Source organism: Gnatocerus cornutus, chromosome 1 (genome assembly GCF_029298725.1).
Source record: "Gnatocerus cornutus isolate USDA-ARS CGAHR chromosome 1, icGnaCorn1.1, whole genome shotgun sequence".
NCBI classification, from domain to species: domain Eukaryota; kingdom Metazoa; phylum Arthropoda; class Insecta; order Coleoptera; family Tenebrionidae; genus Gnatocerus; species Gnatocerus cornutus.
Genome location: NC_142233.1, coordinates 17,797,399 through 17,812,437, shown reverse-complemented (window position 1 = coordinate 17,812,437; position 15,039 = coordinate 17,797,399). Strand labels below are relative to the sequence as shown.

The 15,039-nt window shown below is 36.0% G+C and overlaps 6 protein-coding genes across 8 annotated transcripts; 3 read left to right on the top strand and 3 right to left on the bottom strand.

The window, feature by feature from the left end:
- Positions 1-417: 417 nt before the first annotated feature.
- Positions 418-4,337, top strand: LOC148180707 (uncharacterized). Of its 3 annotated transcripts, none has more exons than XM_088049339.1 (4): positions 418-495; positions 1,856-2,030; positions 3,422-3,755; positions 3,803-4,337. In XM_088049339.1, the coding sequence occupies exons 2-4, from the start codon at positions 2,011-2,013 to the stop codon at positions 4,280-4,282; spliced, it is 834 nt and encodes a 277-aa protein (XP_087905465.1). In that variant the 5' UTR covers positions 418-495; positions 1,856-2,010; the 3' UTR covers positions 4,283-4,337. The 3 variants fall into 3 exon arrangements, with proteins under 3 accessions (XP_087905465.1, XP_087905473.1, XP_087905482.1); XM_088049347.1 differs by having other exon boundaries at positions 481-495; positions 1,827-2,030; XM_088049356.1 differs by lacking the exons at positions 418-495; positions 1,856-2,030 and adding an exon at positions 523-619.
- Positions 4,262-8,056, bottom strand: LOC148180706 (integrin alpha-PS3-like). The gene is made up of 20 exons (XM_088049321.1): positions 7,867-8,056; positions 7,712-7,821; positions 7,583-7,662; positions 7,414-7,537; positions 7,278-7,363; positions 7,184-7,232; positions 7,048-7,137; positions 6,907-6,998; positions 6,662-6,856; positions 6,516-6,618; positions 6,265-6,465; positions 5,922-6,217; positions 5,712-5,875; positions 5,308-5,661; positions 5,092-5,260; positions 4,828-5,047; positions 4,711-4,780; positions 4,538-4,661; positions 4,421-4,483; positions 4,262-4,370 (listed from the first exon to the last, which is right to left on the bottom strand). Exons 1-20 carry the CDS (start codon positions 8,010-8,012, stop codon positions 4,332-4,334), a joined length of 2,775 nt encoding a protein of 924 aa, XP_087905447.1. The 5' UTR covers positions 8,013-8,056; the 3' UTR covers positions 4,262-4,331.
- Positions 8,057-8,417: 361 nt separating this feature from the next.
- On the bottom strand, positions 8,418-9,187 carry LOC148180705 (uncharacterized). Its single transcript, XM_088041559.1, has 3 exons — positions 9,088-9,187; positions 8,621-8,762; positions 8,418-8,568 (listed from the first exon to the last, which is right to left on the bottom strand). The coding sequence occupies exons 1-3, from the start codon at positions 9,185-9,187 to the stop codon at positions 8,418-8,420; spliced, it is 393 nt and encodes a 130-aa protein (XP_087897685.1).
- A 74-nt stretch (positions 9,188-9,261) lies between these two features.
- LOC148180704 (uncharacterized) lies at positions 9,262-10,706 on the top strand. Its single transcript, XM_088044481.1, has 5 exons — positions 9,262-9,599; positions 10,033-10,170; positions 10,223-10,395; positions 10,439-10,574; positions 10,621-10,706. Exons 1-5 carry the CDS (start codon positions 9,498-9,500, stop codon positions 10,657-10,659), a joined length of 588 nt encoding a protein of 195 aa, XP_087900607.1. The 5' UTR covers positions 9,262-9,497; the 3' UTR covers positions 10,660-10,706.
- Trax (Translin associated factor X) lies at positions 10,593-11,715 on the bottom strand. Its single transcript, XM_088044480.1, has 4 exons — positions 11,644-11,715; positions 11,375-11,594; positions 10,924-11,327; positions 10,593-10,877 (listed from the first exon to the last, which is right to left on the bottom strand). Exons 1-4 carry the CDS (start codon positions 11,654-11,656, stop codon positions 10,690-10,692), a joined length of 825 nt encoding a protein of 274 aa, XP_087900606.1. The 5' UTR covers positions 11,657-11,715; the 3' UTR covers positions 10,593-10,689.
- On the top strand, positions 11,716-12,660 carry AP-2sigma (adaptor protein complex 2, sigma subunit). Its single transcript, XM_088044489.1, has 3 exons — positions 11,716-11,842; positions 11,927-12,076; positions 12,126-12,660. The coding sequence occupies exons 1-3, from the start codon at positions 11,840-11,842 to the stop codon at positions 12,399-12,401; spliced, it is 429 nt and encodes a 142-aa protein (XP_087900615.1). The 5' UTR covers positions 11,716-11,839; the 3' UTR covers positions 12,402-12,660.
- The last annotated feature ends 2,379 nt before the right edge of the window (positions 12,661-15,039 follow it).

Below are 15,039 nucleotides of genomic sequence, written 5' to 3'. Positions count from 1 at the left end.
TTAATGATTCACCAAAACTTTTCCTTTTAAGTTGTGAGCCTATAATTTGTCTCTTGGGACAAAAACTTTTAACTACACCTTTGCGTGATCTCTCTTCACCTGCCGCACGTCACATGGTCATGGGAAATACCATCAATTCCAAAATCTAAAAACTAACGTTGTTTATCCTGTTAGTGCGGATAATTCGATCAAATCCCCAATTGTTTGGTAAACAACTCAATTAATCGTCTTTTGGTGTCCGGAAGCCACCAATTTTCGAAATTTCATGCATCGCGGAGGTGAATAACACAGTTTGTAGTGAAACCACAATAAGACAAGGCAAACTTCAAGCAGTGAAAGGAATAAGTTCAATGTCAGAATTATAGGAACATTGCAATTAAGTCGGAGCATGAGTTATAGGAGTCGAATCAGTTTGCGTTCAACACTGGCGCGATTCGTTTGCTGTTGAAAATGAGTTAACAGTTTCGAGGTTGTGCGAGTTTCGTGGATTTAAAGGTTTAGTTGTGCTCAATTATGGAATTATCGATTTTTTAGAAATCTATTGGTGGTGCGCACACATTCAATTGAATTGTATAGAAAGTAAAAACGTGTATAATCGTTGGTTTTCATTGATGAAAATGTAGGTTAATCGCTGGAAAAAGGTTATTGTTGTAGTACACCCACACCTTATTTAAAATTCGTGTTCCTTTATGGTGATTTTAAATGTAATTTTTTAAACTAAAAATCTCCAAATTAGTTTGTTAATAAGTAGAAAATTGTATCAGAAACGTGTCTATCTTTATACAGGGTAATAAAGATTAATAAGCACTTAAGATAAATATAGTTTGGATTAAACAATGTGAAAACTATTTTTAATGTGGGAATTAATAGAATAAACAGCACTTATGACCAAAAATAATTGCAGAAATAATATTTGTCGCTACAGAAACATTTTATGTTATATTTTGATTGACATTATGCAAACATATTTGTACACGCAAAATTGTCAATTGTATCCACTTTCTCTGACCCAAAAATGTTGTGATTATACAGGGTGAGTCTTTAATATTAATTAAGCAAAGGCGGCGTTGAAATTTTCGTGTTATTTCTTATCCCAGACGTTTTTGCACAAAATGACAGTTACCGTGGAGGCATTGGAGTGTCATGTAGAGACATTTCGCCATTAAGCAAATTCGTTTTCATTGTGAAAAAGTGGCTTCAATTTATGTTGCTCGCTTGTTTTGAGCCACCTTTGATTAATATTAAAAAGAATCACTCTGTATTTCCGTTAATAAGTACAAAAAGTTGTTTATCGAGTTTATTCGATAAAGGCTTGATTTTACCGCCACAAAAAGGACATGATGTCATTTCTACCAAACTAATAACCATAACGTATTGCTCAGCATTCTAAGAATTCCACAATTTCAAACACTCTCAGTACCAAGCACTGTATTTTTCACAGATAAATCACGTATTTATTGGAATTTAATTTTAGAACCTCTGAAACATTTACAACTTTAATCAGATTACAATTAATATAAGCATCGAAAAACTCCAGAACAACAGCCACATAAAATTTCGTGAATTAGTTTTATTCGTTACACATTAACTGTTTTATTAATAGATATAAATCAGTTGCAATGCCACAAGATCTTTAGTATAAATTCGGTCTTGCAACTTTTTTTGTTATCTTCTCAGGATGTAATTTAAAGACCCTAAAAGATAAGTTAACTCACTTAAGACATGCGACAATAATTTACTTGAAATTTACAACAGGTGACATGTGTGCATAACTGCCAATAGCAAAAGTCCGATAAAGCCATAATTAAAAATGCCATATATTCAAGGTGACAGTGTAATACAAAGTCATTTTTAGGAAATGTGTTCAGACGTGTTTTACGATGGGATCTATTGTAAAATGGATTAGAACTTTATCGTATCTGTTAATCACCTATTATTTCGAGTGTTAGTGTATTGAAACAAATTATGGTGTTACTATAGTGACTTGAGGTGATATTTTTGTGGGACAGAATGTGCAAATGTTTTCAGTAGTAAGTTGTTTTTAATAAAAAGACACGTGCTAACTAGTGTAACTTTATTCAATTTAGTGCCACAGGTACATAGATAAGCTGTGAGCACTCGTTAAATATTTTTATAAATATATCAAACATGACAATGACACAGAACCAAGTATTTGATCTTTTCACTGTGTGTTTGTTTCTTTATGCACTCTGGTGCTTGATGGTGTTAATTTTAATTCAGTTTGCACACTTTGGGCTATTACGAAGTTTATTTTTATTGTTAGAACTCGACTCTGAGATCCATGGCTTTAATTATTGAAGGTTTGGCCAGGAAATTCCACCAGTCTATGATAAACAATTTATCTCCAAACCGTTTAATAAAAAAGATAAATTTTTATTCACGTGATTCGAGATTTTATTTCTGATTTTCAGATAATCTATTGCCCTACTTATTTGTTTATTGTTATTTTCGGTGCAAATTAGTAGATATTCCATTATAACTTTATAATTTTCATCATTAAATTTTAATAAACTTGACGTTTGGTTGTGGCGCCATCTAATAATCAAAATTGACATGTATCCACTACAGGTATCTAATTTATCCCTTTCAAATTCTGCCCGAAAATTGCTCCTTTGTAAATTGACAATTAGAGATTGGAAATATGAGCGAAGGTAAAAACGCGAAGCTCATCAACATATCAAATTCCACATCCTTAATTGAGATTTAATGATATCTGCACACACCTTGAGACATTTGAAAGGTCACATCTAACTACCGAAAGAATTCTAAAAATTCAGTTCCAGCAGTTGGCGTAACTGAGTAAATTTAGACATGTTATATTTGCCCAGTTCTTTGTTCCGATTCATTATTTAATTGCATGTAATTTGTTCCGCTGAGTAGATCATAATATCAACATGAAATTCCCCACAACTTGCCAAGGATAATAAATCTCCGCATTTGTGATTATTATTTTTACACATCAATGACAAGAGGCTACTTCGACGCCTCTACAATGTGCGATTACAATTTCTTCGCTCAGCTTCAATGAGTTGAAAAATAATTACACGATCGTACTTACACGTGGAACCTTGGAAAACTTCATCATTACTTCCTCTCCGTTGTGTCTCCAAAAACGAAACAATAGAAATGACTTGTGCTTGTTCCTAATTATAAAACTCTTGATGACGAGTAATTACTGTGTTATTTTCTCATTACGATTTTACGAACGACGTCAGTGAAATTGGTTCTGTAGTCGGCCAGTGTTGAAATTTCTGCATACTGATGTTATCACCTGTTTTTCCCAACGAGATTTGTTTGCTCCACATTATTAAGGTGTAGCTTGAGGTCATCATTTATGCTTTTACCTTGCGTTTATGAGGTTGTTCCATGCGGGTCAAGTGAAACAAATTTTTCTTTGCAGTTGCCTGGAATCATGCTACTGGCATCTCATAGAAAAGCGCTTTTGCTACGACGAAAGCATAGCGCTGTACGAAGACCCAGGAAAAGAAGAAAAAAACAACAACTTTTTCGACAACTTGGCGTTTTATGATAGCGTTTCTGTGATAGCTGGACGAGCGATTGTGACCATTGATCCTTTACCTGAGGAAAAACCGATAATTCAACCGGCGCCGATCGTGCAACAACCGACGAGGAGGCTCCGCTGGCAGGTCGAGGACTTTGACGACAAACCTGAAGAAAACGTTCCAAGAATAGTCGAAACTGATGGTGAAGTGAAACAAACTGAAGAAATTAAGGTGAGAGCTGGAAATAAATTCATTTTTTACAATTTTATTATTCTCAGGAAAAACCCCAAGAACAAAAAGTGGAAAAGCCCAAATTTCAAACACTGAAACCTGAGAATCTCGAACCAGAGGTGGAAATTCGGAAAAAGAGTTTGAAAGAGCGCCGAATGTCCAAAAGTCTTTATTTGAAAATTCTGGACCAACCGAAGGAAATCCCAATCATCCGACAACAGTCCATGCCGAAATTTTATCTGGATACTCCTGATGACCAAGCACAGACTTCCATGTTTAGGGCTCCTAGTGTAGCTCTGACGAGTCCGGTGCCCAAATCTTCGGCTTTCGTTTACGATCTTTATTCAGTGGTGCAGATGGAGAGAGAGCGTGTCCACAGTAGTACCAACCAAACACCGATACTCAGAAAGGAATCGGATCGGTCCAACAGACTTTTACAGATTAGAGATAAAATTAAACTGAGGAGAGTTAAGAGTAGTTTGGGGACGACAGTAACTAATCTTCCGCACAGCCATCAACATATTTAATGTGTTAGAGTAGTGTGATGACTGATGACAATAAATGAAGTAATGCGATTCATAAGTCTTCGTCTTGAATAATTCTTTCGCACTGTTCCTAAAAATATTAAAAATGTATTAAATTCGATTTTTGTCGTCACAAATTACCGCATTTTCATCCTGTTGTTGATTTTCCAACAGCTCTCTGTACGTTCGCTTGAAAAAGTTGCACTACAAATCATTCAAAATCAATATTAAACATGTGTTTGCTAAAACTATACTCACTTTGTACAATGTTAAAATCAATACCATTAGTAATATTAACCCAGCAATCACCGCAACTAGATAAATCCACAATGGTATGGGAGAAGACACAGAAACAATTAACGTAGAAGCTGAAGCACTAAACCTGAAAGAAGTGCATTTTTAAAAACTTATGTTAATTACTTCAAGTTTACTCTTTGGTGCCATTGTGGTAATAAGCTGTTGATACAAGAAGTAGCTTGCTTGAACCCTGAAGTAAGTTTACTGGAAATCAAACATACAAATCTATGTCAACATAAACTTTTTCTTACCTGCTTCATCAACACGCACAATCATTTTCAAAGTAAAAATCGCATATTGGTTAGACTTAGGTAGGAATCCTCTTGAGCACCGAATAACACTGCAAGTTTCCAAAGAGTTTCCACAACTGACTAGCTTCGTGTCATTTTCTGCTCGAACGTGGTGTAAATTTGCAACGAGAGACGTTGTCTTCTCGAACTTACAATTACTTGTAACACCATTGAGAGTCCCCTGAATTTATTGAAAATTAAAAGCACAAATACCACAGGACTTACTTCCATGCTCTCTATTTTCAAGAGACTACGTCGATTGATTTCCGTTTTGGGAATGAAAATCCTCAGTCTGAGATCCAGCGGACTCGGACCGTCATTACTGACCAAAAACGAATGAGAGATTTTCAAGTCTTCGGACTTGTTGAGGATGAAATTTTCCGGTTGTGATCGACTGCAACAAAGCGATGCATTTTCTAATGTCGTTAAAGCAACAATTACCTGTCTATGTGCGAATTACTTTGCAAAACAACAGGAATATTCACCGATAACTGATTATCAGAAGCGTCAACATCCTTCCCGATGCTTTCGACTTTAAAACGAATCGCAAAAACTGTTTTGTCCGGCTTGAGATTTGCGACATCGAAAAGAAAACTCTTTTCGATTTTCCCGGTTAATACTGGTGAAACCAAACAGATATAACTTCCGTTTTGCAAATCACATTCTCTCAGATTAATCAGGCTTACTTCCGGCGGAACCATCAAATGGAGTTTGGTCTGATAGGCTGATTCACCGACATTGCTTATGCCGATGTTGACTTTGACTTGATTGTGGACACCAAAAACTATTTCTTGTCTAAAATCAGAAGTTAGAGCGCTGGTTGTACGTAAAAGAAGTGTACAAACGGCTCTATTTTCGTTGTTTTTACCACTAAATTAGTTTCGCAAATGTTATCTTCCCCGCATTGGAATGAAACTGGAAGAAGACGGGAACTTTCAGTGAAGTTGTACGCGCGATTAGTCCTATACCCGTAAGTAATGACGATGGGCTCGATATTTAGATGATCTTCCTGAAAACAAAGTTAGAAAGTTTTTTTGACACGATTTTCAACTCACTTTTAATAGAATTGTTTCAGAGCGACACGTGGCGACATTCGGTTGTAGTGTCATCTTTGATATTGCGTTCACTCTGTTCAAAATCCGATCATTAGTTAGAGTTAACTTAGTTTCAACAATTAGATTCTTATTTTCTTTGTTCCGATAGCTAAATGCGATGCAAAGAGTGACCGAGAAGTTCTTCGTGGAAGTGTACAAAATCGTTTTATCTGCTGTCGCGTTTACCTCAATGTCAAACAATTGTTTTGTTCTAAAATAAAAAATTTGGTTCGTCTGATAAGCCCCGATTACCACATCTAAAAGAACTTGGCTAAAAACGGTTATTTAGTGCCATTGATTTTACCATTGTGCCCATTGTTGTCTACGTCATTTCCGTTAGATAATCCCAAACCAAAACCTTTGATTAGAGTACGAGGAAAATTTAAAGAAAAACTTGAAGGACTAATCCGATAAAATCTGTCATCGGAAAACCCATCTCGCGTCCCTAAAAAGATATAAACCGCTCCAACTCCGTCGTTTTCGTAAGGTGCAGCAATCGCACAATCTAAAACGATGTCAGTCTAAGTGACTCTCCGTAGTGAAAATGTAATTTACCGGCAAATGTATCCAAGTCAATGTCTCCAATTGAGGACATCACAGTGCCAAATCTTGAAGCAACTTTTTTGTTTGATAATTTAACCGGACGGTCTACAATGCCCTAGAAAAAACGTTCAATCCGTTGAGGAGAGTACACCACTTACGTTGTTTTTGTTTCGGTAGTAATAAACACATCCTTCGTCGTAAGATCGTCCTGAGTACATTGGCGCTCCGACTAGAATATCGTCACCTCCGCCTGTTTTATGGATGACTAACAAAGAGGCGCCGAAATAGGAACCAAGTTCTTCGCCTGATAATCTCTCATCGCGGGCGCTTCCGTCTTGGTTGTAAAAAACTACCTGGAAGGGAATTTCGTGTTTCTTTTTGTTTGTTTAATGGGTTTAGTTACGTTTCCTTTAAGTTGGTTTGCTCGAGGACCCCCAGAAACGGCCCATTTTGTGTCAGAACCCTTGATGAAATTACCCCATGCAACGGCATATCCTTAAAACAACCGTTTCCTACTTGGGAATTCTGACCATTTTTAAATTACCGTGATAGTAGTCTTGACCCGAAAAGTGATAATATGGGGGGCTAATGATCCTAATTGTGAACTTGAGTGTGTTTGTGGAGACGATAGCACCTAAAAGTAAATGTTAAAGATATAAACGGGAATATACAACAAGTACCTGTCGATAACGCTTTTCCTGGAGCTCCCAAAAGCAAGGCGTTGTTTTCCTAAAATTGCTAATTTTACTCTAGTTCGATTTTCTGGTAACATACTTTTATGTAGCTCATATCAAAACCAGCTTCGCCAAAAGCTGCATTGTAGTAAGGCAAGTGTATCACTCTGTCCCAAGAAGTTTGCTCTAACAAACAATCAACTTAACTCAGATCACAGATTTCGGTTTTATATTACCCTGAGATATTAACGGTTCAAAGACTCGCCGGTTTTTGGTATTAAGGGAATTCGCAAAATAATAACATTGTCCATTCAGATAGTAATTGTTATTCACTTCAAGAATGTGTCTCGGAGCACAACTCTACAACAAATCATTAATAGAAACAAACCTTGGCAGACAACTCACATAAAATTTTCCTGCTGTGTTTGGCTCCCCGACTAGATTGGAACCCAAAAAATCGCCATTTCTGTTAAAAGGACGACGGACTAAAAATACAGACATTATTTATTATCAAAGCTTCTTTAGCTACGTCACCATTTGAGAATGTGTTAAACTCTTCACATTGCGCGGAATTCAAGTTACACTGAAATACACCTCCTGTTGTGTGATTAAAATGTTTTTGTCGTGGCGCTCCAACAATGGCTCTAGAAATATTATCTCAGAAAATATTAAGGATGTTCGCAACTTACATTGGGGGCTCTCCTTTTTGCAGAAGGATTGAGTAACCAAAGTAGGAAGACGTGTCGCTAATTGTTATCATTTTCGTTAAGGGAAAATCAATTAGAAAAGAACGCGAGAGACTAGTGCTCAGGATCAGCAACAACAATTTTATCATTCTGAAAGTTTAAATGGAAGTGATACATTGAAATGATAGATGATGTGTTCATGTCTTTTTATAAGGATAGTCATACAGGAAATAGATAAGACAGTGGGAGAGTCGTTTTTATATTTATTATAAGCTAGGAGAGTGTGGTAATAAATCTGAAAATATTTTTCAATTTCGGTTGCAATTAATTCATAAATCCTGATTTTGTATAATTTCCTGGAATTGAGCGTACAATTTCTAACACCTCTTTGTGATGGAATAGTCTGATTGTCTTATGACGCACTCAAATTTGTGCATAATCCGTCAAATTATGGCACGATTTCTTAGTCGTCATGGCAACAAAATACAATACAAAACGTACAATTTCGATTTCCGGTAATTGCAAGGCCGGAAGTTGTAGTTTTGATAGTAGATTCAAAAGTACCTAGCTAGTTTCAGCTGTGATTCAAATTTTCGGGCAATTTCAACCAATGAACCAAAAATTCGGGCAATTTTCTTATTATTTTTTATGGAACTCGGCACGTATCTTCCACAACAGCACCACTTTTCCCTTTTATATCTTCGACTAAGAAAACAAAGTCAATATCAAGGTAGTTAACTACTTACTCTTTTAAAACCTGGTCCAAAACGCACGGAAGTAGAACCTGTTCTCACAGTTTTCACATTTTCCTGTTGCAAACCAAGCGGCCAAATTTTCAAATTCTTCTGTGTATACAGTTTCTGATTTTCCAGGAACTAAAATCAGCTCCACTTCTGCAGCTTTGTGTTAATTTCATCCATTGATGATGATGCTTCACGAGAACAGTTCATTTTTCAGGAAACAATTGAATTGTTTGAAAAACGTCATAGCAACCACCATGGATTGCTATTTGTATTGAGGTGAAGATGAAAATAAAATTTAGAAATTAGGACTAATGTTCTGTTTTCTCTTCTTTGACCACAAAATAGCGTGATATTCGCTTATAATAATCCGGAATTATAGAACTCGTGAAATTATCGCATTCCCCGGCGCTCATCAATGTCATTTTTTTCTTTTGTTTTATCAATGTCATTGTAAGCCTACAATAATTATCATTGTGCCTACTCTGAAAGCCTGTTTTACACGGCTTAATTTTTGAAAAAATGCGCTCCAAGACTAATAATAACAGTTCAAACTCGCAGTCACCGTAAAAACACTTTCCCATTGTAAGTATTGATGACACCCAAAAACCAATTTATTTATGAATAGCTACAACTCGTTTACAGTTCCATTTGAAAGTCAAGAAGTAAAAATGAGTAATTTCACTGAGAAAACGTGTCAGGTAATGTTTATCTAAATGAACCGTGTATAGCTATCGGCTAATTAGGTAGATACCCGAATTGTATAAGCAATAAATCCAAGGATTTTATATAATTAATTAGATAGAAATTTCTGCGGTTGATTTATAAACAATAAAATCCATAGTTCCCATTTCATTAAAGTGGGACACATACGACCAACATTATGCATGTACCATGAAACGCAATCTTCATTTGATTTTGGATGCGGAAACGATGGGTCCGGTGGTAGTGCTCGTTTTTTCTGTGAGTTTGCTGAAATTGGGTGCAAGTTTAGATGTAAGTACAATTTTTATTTTATACTACTATTTATTTTCCCTTTCTAAATAATTTTATTTTACCCGGTAATTTGCAAATTTGTAATTTCTTTATTTGACGCAATAAATTAAAAGCAAAGAACTTTTGGTGTACCACTGGTAAAAAAATATTAACAGGAACACTATTAACGAATGTAATACAACGTTTTCTCCACACTCACGACCCAGAGACCAAAATACAACAAAATTTTAAAATTTGATGAAGTTTTTGAGGTTTTCGTAATACATACTAGTGTGTCATGGATTGTTGCCATGGTGCGTTGTTTGTTAGTTTTCACCATTGTTTATCAAAAACGTTAAAAAAAAACAGAAATACAAAAAGAAGATAAATACAGATAAATACAAAGTTTACAGGTAAAGTCTAAATAATTTATATTTCCTTCTTCAATTTACAGGTGGCTGATTCTTGCGGCAACTGCTCGAAAGAAATGGTCTTAATAAAGCCCCACACCGACGTCAAATACTTTGCTCTTCCGACGTCCGACGATCCTGTCGTGACATGGATGGACATACAAAAAGGAATTTACCCCAACGTAAGTTTTTGCATCTTAGTAAATACAGTTAACCTTTCCAGACCACGCATAGACTTCCATAATTGCCTCAAAACTAGAGGTTGGAGAGCCCATTACGCTCTTCATTTACATGAAAGACGGCAGCAACTTATTCGATATCACGGTGACGGACTGTTGGGCGTCCGACCACGAAGACTTTCGAAAATCAAAATACATGTTGCATCTAAGTGAAGAGCATCTGAAGAGGTAACAAAGAGGTGATCAAACAACAATACAAGAATGTTTCTAGGAAGCACAAACTCATTGATAAGTGGTACAAGGTTGAAAATCCCAAAGGTAGCAGCTTGAAGAGTTTCATGTACGCAGACCTGAGTTCTTTCAAGTTTCCTGACAAGGATCAAGTGTATTTAAAGTGTGACATTCAGGTAACGTTAAAGTGAAAGTAAGATTTTTTTTAATTTTAATTTTCAGTTGTGTTTCAAGAGCTGCGACAAACACAAAAGAACTTAGTAGTTCTCAATACTGATTTTATAAAATGTCTTAGTGGTAGTATCCCTCATCATCTTCAGTGTTGACATCAGAGGACTCTATAACATTAATAAGCATGTGTTTTGGGACTTCTGAGCCTCTAATTTGAATGTTGTAACAAACGAGTTCCATTTTATTCAGACTTTGTTTCAGGACGTAAGTTTTACGCCCAAACTCCTTATTACTCGCGTTAAGTATTCCTGAAAGAAATAAGTTTATTGTTGTTTTTGTTGGAAATAAAAATACCTAGGAAGCCAGTGTATATATTTTTCACCATGTTGCAGGTCTTGAAACAGTCGCTTATGTTCCCAACCCCTAAATCGTTAATACAACGTCTCATTAACTCCCCAGTGAAGTCAGCAATTCCTAAAATATAATCCATTTGTGGAAACAACAAATTTAATTGATTCTCTTCGTCTTCATACTGGAATGATTGATTAATGACATCCCATCTTTCAATGGTACCAGTTGATAGAAACTGATAAAACACCAAAGCCTCTATAAACTCTTGTAAGCCACTTGTGTAAGCTTTCTGGTACTGGTAAGGATCAAAACCTCTCAACAACAGAGCGACTGCTTTGAAATTCTTCTCAAAAATCTGTCTCAATCTTGTGTTGGCTTCATCAAACACCACCTGTTTCTTACTTTCGCTAAAAACACAAAATTAAGGTAAAATTATTGTTGTAGCGACACCTACACGTCCGTGTTTGTCGAGTGTAGCAAAAAAATTATCCTTTTGTTTTCTATGGTGATGTCCCTGCTAATCTTTACTATTTTTTCATAGCGGTCGTGTTTATCGTCCAGTTCTTTTCTAAACTCCAGAAACATTTTGATAACTCTGTTGTTTTCATCGATGTTTTCCACTATCTGGCGCCCTTTGTCACCCACCGCCGGTTTGGACCTGCTCGGTTTAGACCCTGAAACCCCAGTATTGGTAAAAAAATTCGATTCTTAGCTTAATCTTACCTCTTCGCGACATTCTTTCAAATAATTTCGACTGATGTTTACTAAAAATCTCGTCTGTCAAATAGACGCATGTCTGACAGCTGACAGCTAAAGTCCCTAGAAATTTGACGTTGTCAAGCGGTGGGTCAATTGAGGAGGAGGAGGTTTTGTTGTATTAAATAACGAAACCGAGTGTTGGATACTTTATTAAACGAAAATGGTAAATTTCACGCTTGCGATCGCTCCTGCCTCGTTTGAATGCGATCCTGATTGATGTGTTTCCGTTCTAACCTATATTTTCCAGATTCGGTTTATATTAATCCAAAACCGAGCTGGCAAAACTCGTTTAGCTAAATGGTACATGAATTTCGACGACGACGAAAAGCAGAAACTCATTGAAGAAGTCCACGCGGTGGTGACAGTTCGCGATGCTAAACATACAAACTTTGTAGAGGTGGGTTTTGGGGGGACACTTTTAGGGTGTTATAAGTCTTGTTTTGCAGTTCCGCAACTTCAAGATTGTTTATCGCCGCTACGCTGGGCTCTACTTCTGCATATGTGTCGATGTGAATGACAATAATTTATGTTATTTGGAGGCTATTCATAATTTCGTTGAGGTCCTTAATGAATATTTTCACAACGTTTGTGAGTTAGATCTTGTTTTTAATTTTTATAAAGTTTATACTGTTGTCGATGAAATGTTCTTGGCGGGAGAAATCAGGGAAACGTCTCAAACGAAAGTACTCAAGCAGTTGTTAATGTTGAATTCACTGGAATAAGTTTTATTGTAAGAAAGATATTCATTTATGTACTAGTAGAAGGTTTTTTTATTTCCATGCCAAATGTGTATTTTATATGTATATGTTTGACAATACTGAATGTGGGAGGATTATGTTATTAAGCAGTGTACTGCGACGGCGATAGGAATAAATTGGAGCCACCATGAACAAATAAAACACATTCCTGAATATTATTAATGTATAGAAGTGTATAAATATTCTAGTGTTCAAACTTATTAATAAATTTGCGTCAAGTTTTTCATTGATTTTAACCACCTAAGAGTCTAATTCCCCCGACCATCGATAGATGGATGCACGTGCGTCATTTCGTCCATTATTATTCTCATAAAAGCAATCCAAACGAACGAAATGGAGAATAGATTTCACGCGTTATTAAAGAAACATGAACCTATCATATATTTGTGCCTTTGAGTAATGATGTTATTGGAATTTGTTTTATAAATTGTTAAACTGAAACCCTCCATGTTGACTTGTGCACATTTGTCTTCATATACAATTGCACACATAATAATTGTATTCGTAAATCAAACGTGGGCGACAACGTCTCTTGCAGGAACTAAATCTAGAGGAGATGGTGAAAATGGGGGATTCCCAGGAATGTTTTCTTCACATTAAACTAGCTGCCTACCTGCATACAGTTGGGGACACCGAATCCTGGGCACAATTTCACTTTCTTTCACCACAAAAAACTTTGAAACACACACTTTTTGGCACAGTAGCACAATCGACCTGTTCACATGACGGCTGAACTTCTAATGACTGCAGGTAGTTTTTTCGTATAATCCCTAAAAACATCTTATAACTGCTCATTAGTGACTCTTGCGTAATGCAATAACAAGAAACCAATAACGTTTGTTATTGTAGAATGATTACAGTACCGAGCAAAAAAGTAGGTAGACGTCATTAATTTGTATTTTAGTGAAATTGGAAATCACGGCCAAAATTTAAACAAAATTTTAACAATTGATGTTTATTAACAAAATGTTGACATTAACCATAGTTACGCGGCGAAAAACTTGAAGTTTTTACAGTGAAAATTTTAAGTAAAGTAAGAGACCCCATTTTTTAAAATTTGGGTAAAGGCAATTTTTGTGAGCGCCAAATTTAAAATGCGGCTCTGTGATTGGTCGTTCAGCAGAGCGGGTTTTACAATGCTATAAATAATAAAAAAAACGAGTTTATCACTGATGCTGTGACAATTTGACAAATGTGACAGTTCTATTTGACATTTCGCTGGAGTTTCAAACAATCAGCATTGTGTACCTCGCTCTTGACGACCAATGACAGAGCCGGATTTTAAATTTGACGCCTTGAAAAATTAAATTCCCTGCGGGAAAAATTAAATTTGTTTTTTTTTCCTCATGTTTTGCACCACCACATTCCGGCGGCTTCATTAAACGGCAGCTTTTCAGAAACATTTCGCTGCTTCCTGACATATTAGCTTCTACAGATCACGTTAAATTTCCTTGATGTACAAGTGGGCGTATCTTAGTCATATGTCATTTGTTTGATGCACAGCCTGTTAAGTGTCCAATGACAAAATTAAAAATGTTTGCGGCTTCTTTGACTCGTATCTATAGAAGAGATGAATGCCTTTTAATAAGCACGTGATAATAAATTAATATATTCATTTCTGCAGTGTGTCTCGTTACAAGATGATGTGGTATTTTCAGAATTTGAAATGTTAATTAACCTGTTATTTGTTCTTTTGTTTGTCGCCTTTACGTCGCTTTTATGGCTATGTTACAATATTAGAAGGTCTTCTATAAGTTCGGTTTACCAAAGAGAAGCCGACAAAATAATTAACTCGCATGTGAAACTGATACTTTTAAATGAGACGGCCACAGTTTGTTCTTTTTACCACTCCATTGGTTTTAATTGGCTACCTTACACGACGCGTGAAAATTACCGAAATATTATTGCCCTATATTTACTCTTCGTTCCATGGGATTACCTCCATAAGTGCGGAACATTTCAAAAAAAATTACATCGTGTTTGACAGTTTTGTGTCTCCAGAAATTAATTAATCTAAAGACCTGCTCTGTGACACGAAGGATAATATAAAGATCCGCACATGTCGGAAGTTGATAAATGGTGACTGCGGCGCCCCTTGAAGTTCACTTTGACGGAAATTTAGTCGGAGAAGGAGGAGCGACTTATTTAAATTCCCGTTAATAAGATACATTTTCCTTGTGTTGTTCGGTGGACTACTTGCCAGATGTTTAGAAATGTAATGATAAATAATGAAATTAATCTGTTGAAATGTGGTTTCATCCACTAGATATATTTTCATTTCGTAAACTTCAACAGTTACCTAGTTTAATTAATCATTCGAGATTCAACGGAGATTTTTTCGTACAAGGCGAATCTCATAAATTTGTTCAAAAAAGAGTAGAAGTACAAATCGGCGCAAAAATATCGAAAATTCGTGCAGCTATCAGCGACGGGAACACTTCTGGAAACCAAAAAAATCGTCGTTCCAAAGATTGGCAATTTTTTTGTAGTCGATCAAGCTCGAATCTGATGCAAAAAATTATTTTTATCGCCGTTAGTTTGGCGTTGCGACGCCTAAGAAATGTAACGTTTTTGTGGAGACACTCGCTAATTTGAATTTTTT

Coding starts and splice junctions, on each gene's coding strand:
- LOC148180707 (XM_088049339.1), top strand. CDS start 2,011: ATGTGCAAATGTTTTCAGTA. Junction 2,031..3,421: donor ATGTGCAAATGTTTTCAGTA/GTAAGTTGTTTT, acceptor TTTTCTTTGCAG/TTGCCTGGAATCATGCTACT. Junction 3,756..3,802: donor AACAAACTGAAGAAATTAAG/GTGAGAGCTGGA, acceptor TATTATTCTCAG/GAAAAACCCCAAGAACAAAA.
- LOC148180706 (XM_088049321.1), bottom strand. CDS start 8,012: ATGATAAAATTGTTGTTGCTGATCCTGAGCACTAGTCTCTCGCGTTCT. Junction 7,822..7,866: donor CAAAAAGGAGAGCCCCCAAT/GTAAGTTGCGAA, acceptor TAATATTTCTAG/AGCCATTGTTGGAGCGCCAC. Junction 4,662..4,710: donor TACCACAATGGCACCAAAGA/GTAAACTTGAAG, acceptor CACTTCTTTCAG/GTTTAGTGCTTCAGCTTCTA.
- LOC148180705 (XM_088041559.1), bottom strand. CDS start 9,187: ATGGGAAAGTGTTTTTACGGTGACTGCGAGTTTGAACTGTTATTATTA. Junction 8,763..9,087: donor GTGTAAAACAGGCTTTCAGA/GTAGGCACAATG, acceptor ATTAACACAAAG/CTGCAGAAGTGGAGCTGATT. Junction 8,569..8,620: donor TTCCGTGCGTTTTGGACCAG/GTTTTAAAAGAG, acceptor TTGTTTTCTTAG/TCGAAGATATAAAAGGGAAA.
- LOC148180704 (XM_088044481.1), top strand. CDS start 9,498: ATGAAACGCAATCTTCATTTGATTTTGGATGCGGAAACGATGGGTCCG. Junction 9,600..10,032: donor AATTGGGTGCAAGTTTAGAT/GTAAGTACAATT, acceptor TTCAATTTACAG/GTGGCTGATTCTTGCGGCAA. Junction 10,575..10,620: donor ATTTAAAGTGTGACATTCAG/GTAACGTTAAAG, acceptor TTTAATTTTCAG/TTGTGTTTCAAGAGCTGCGA.
- Trax (XM_088044480.1), bottom strand. Junction 11,328..11,374: donor CACTCGACAAACACGGACGT/GTAGGTGTCGCT, acceptor TTGTGTTTTTAG/CGAAAGTAAGAAACAGGTGG. Junction 10,878..10,923: donor TATATACACTGGCTTCCTAG/GTATTTTTATTT, acceptor TATTTCTTTCAG/GAATACTTAACGCGAGTAAT.
- AP-2sigma (XM_088044489.1), top strand. Junction 12,077..12,125: donor AACATACAAACTTTGTAGAG/GTGGGTTTTGGG, acceptor CTTGTTTTGCAG/TTCCGCAACTTCAAGATTGT.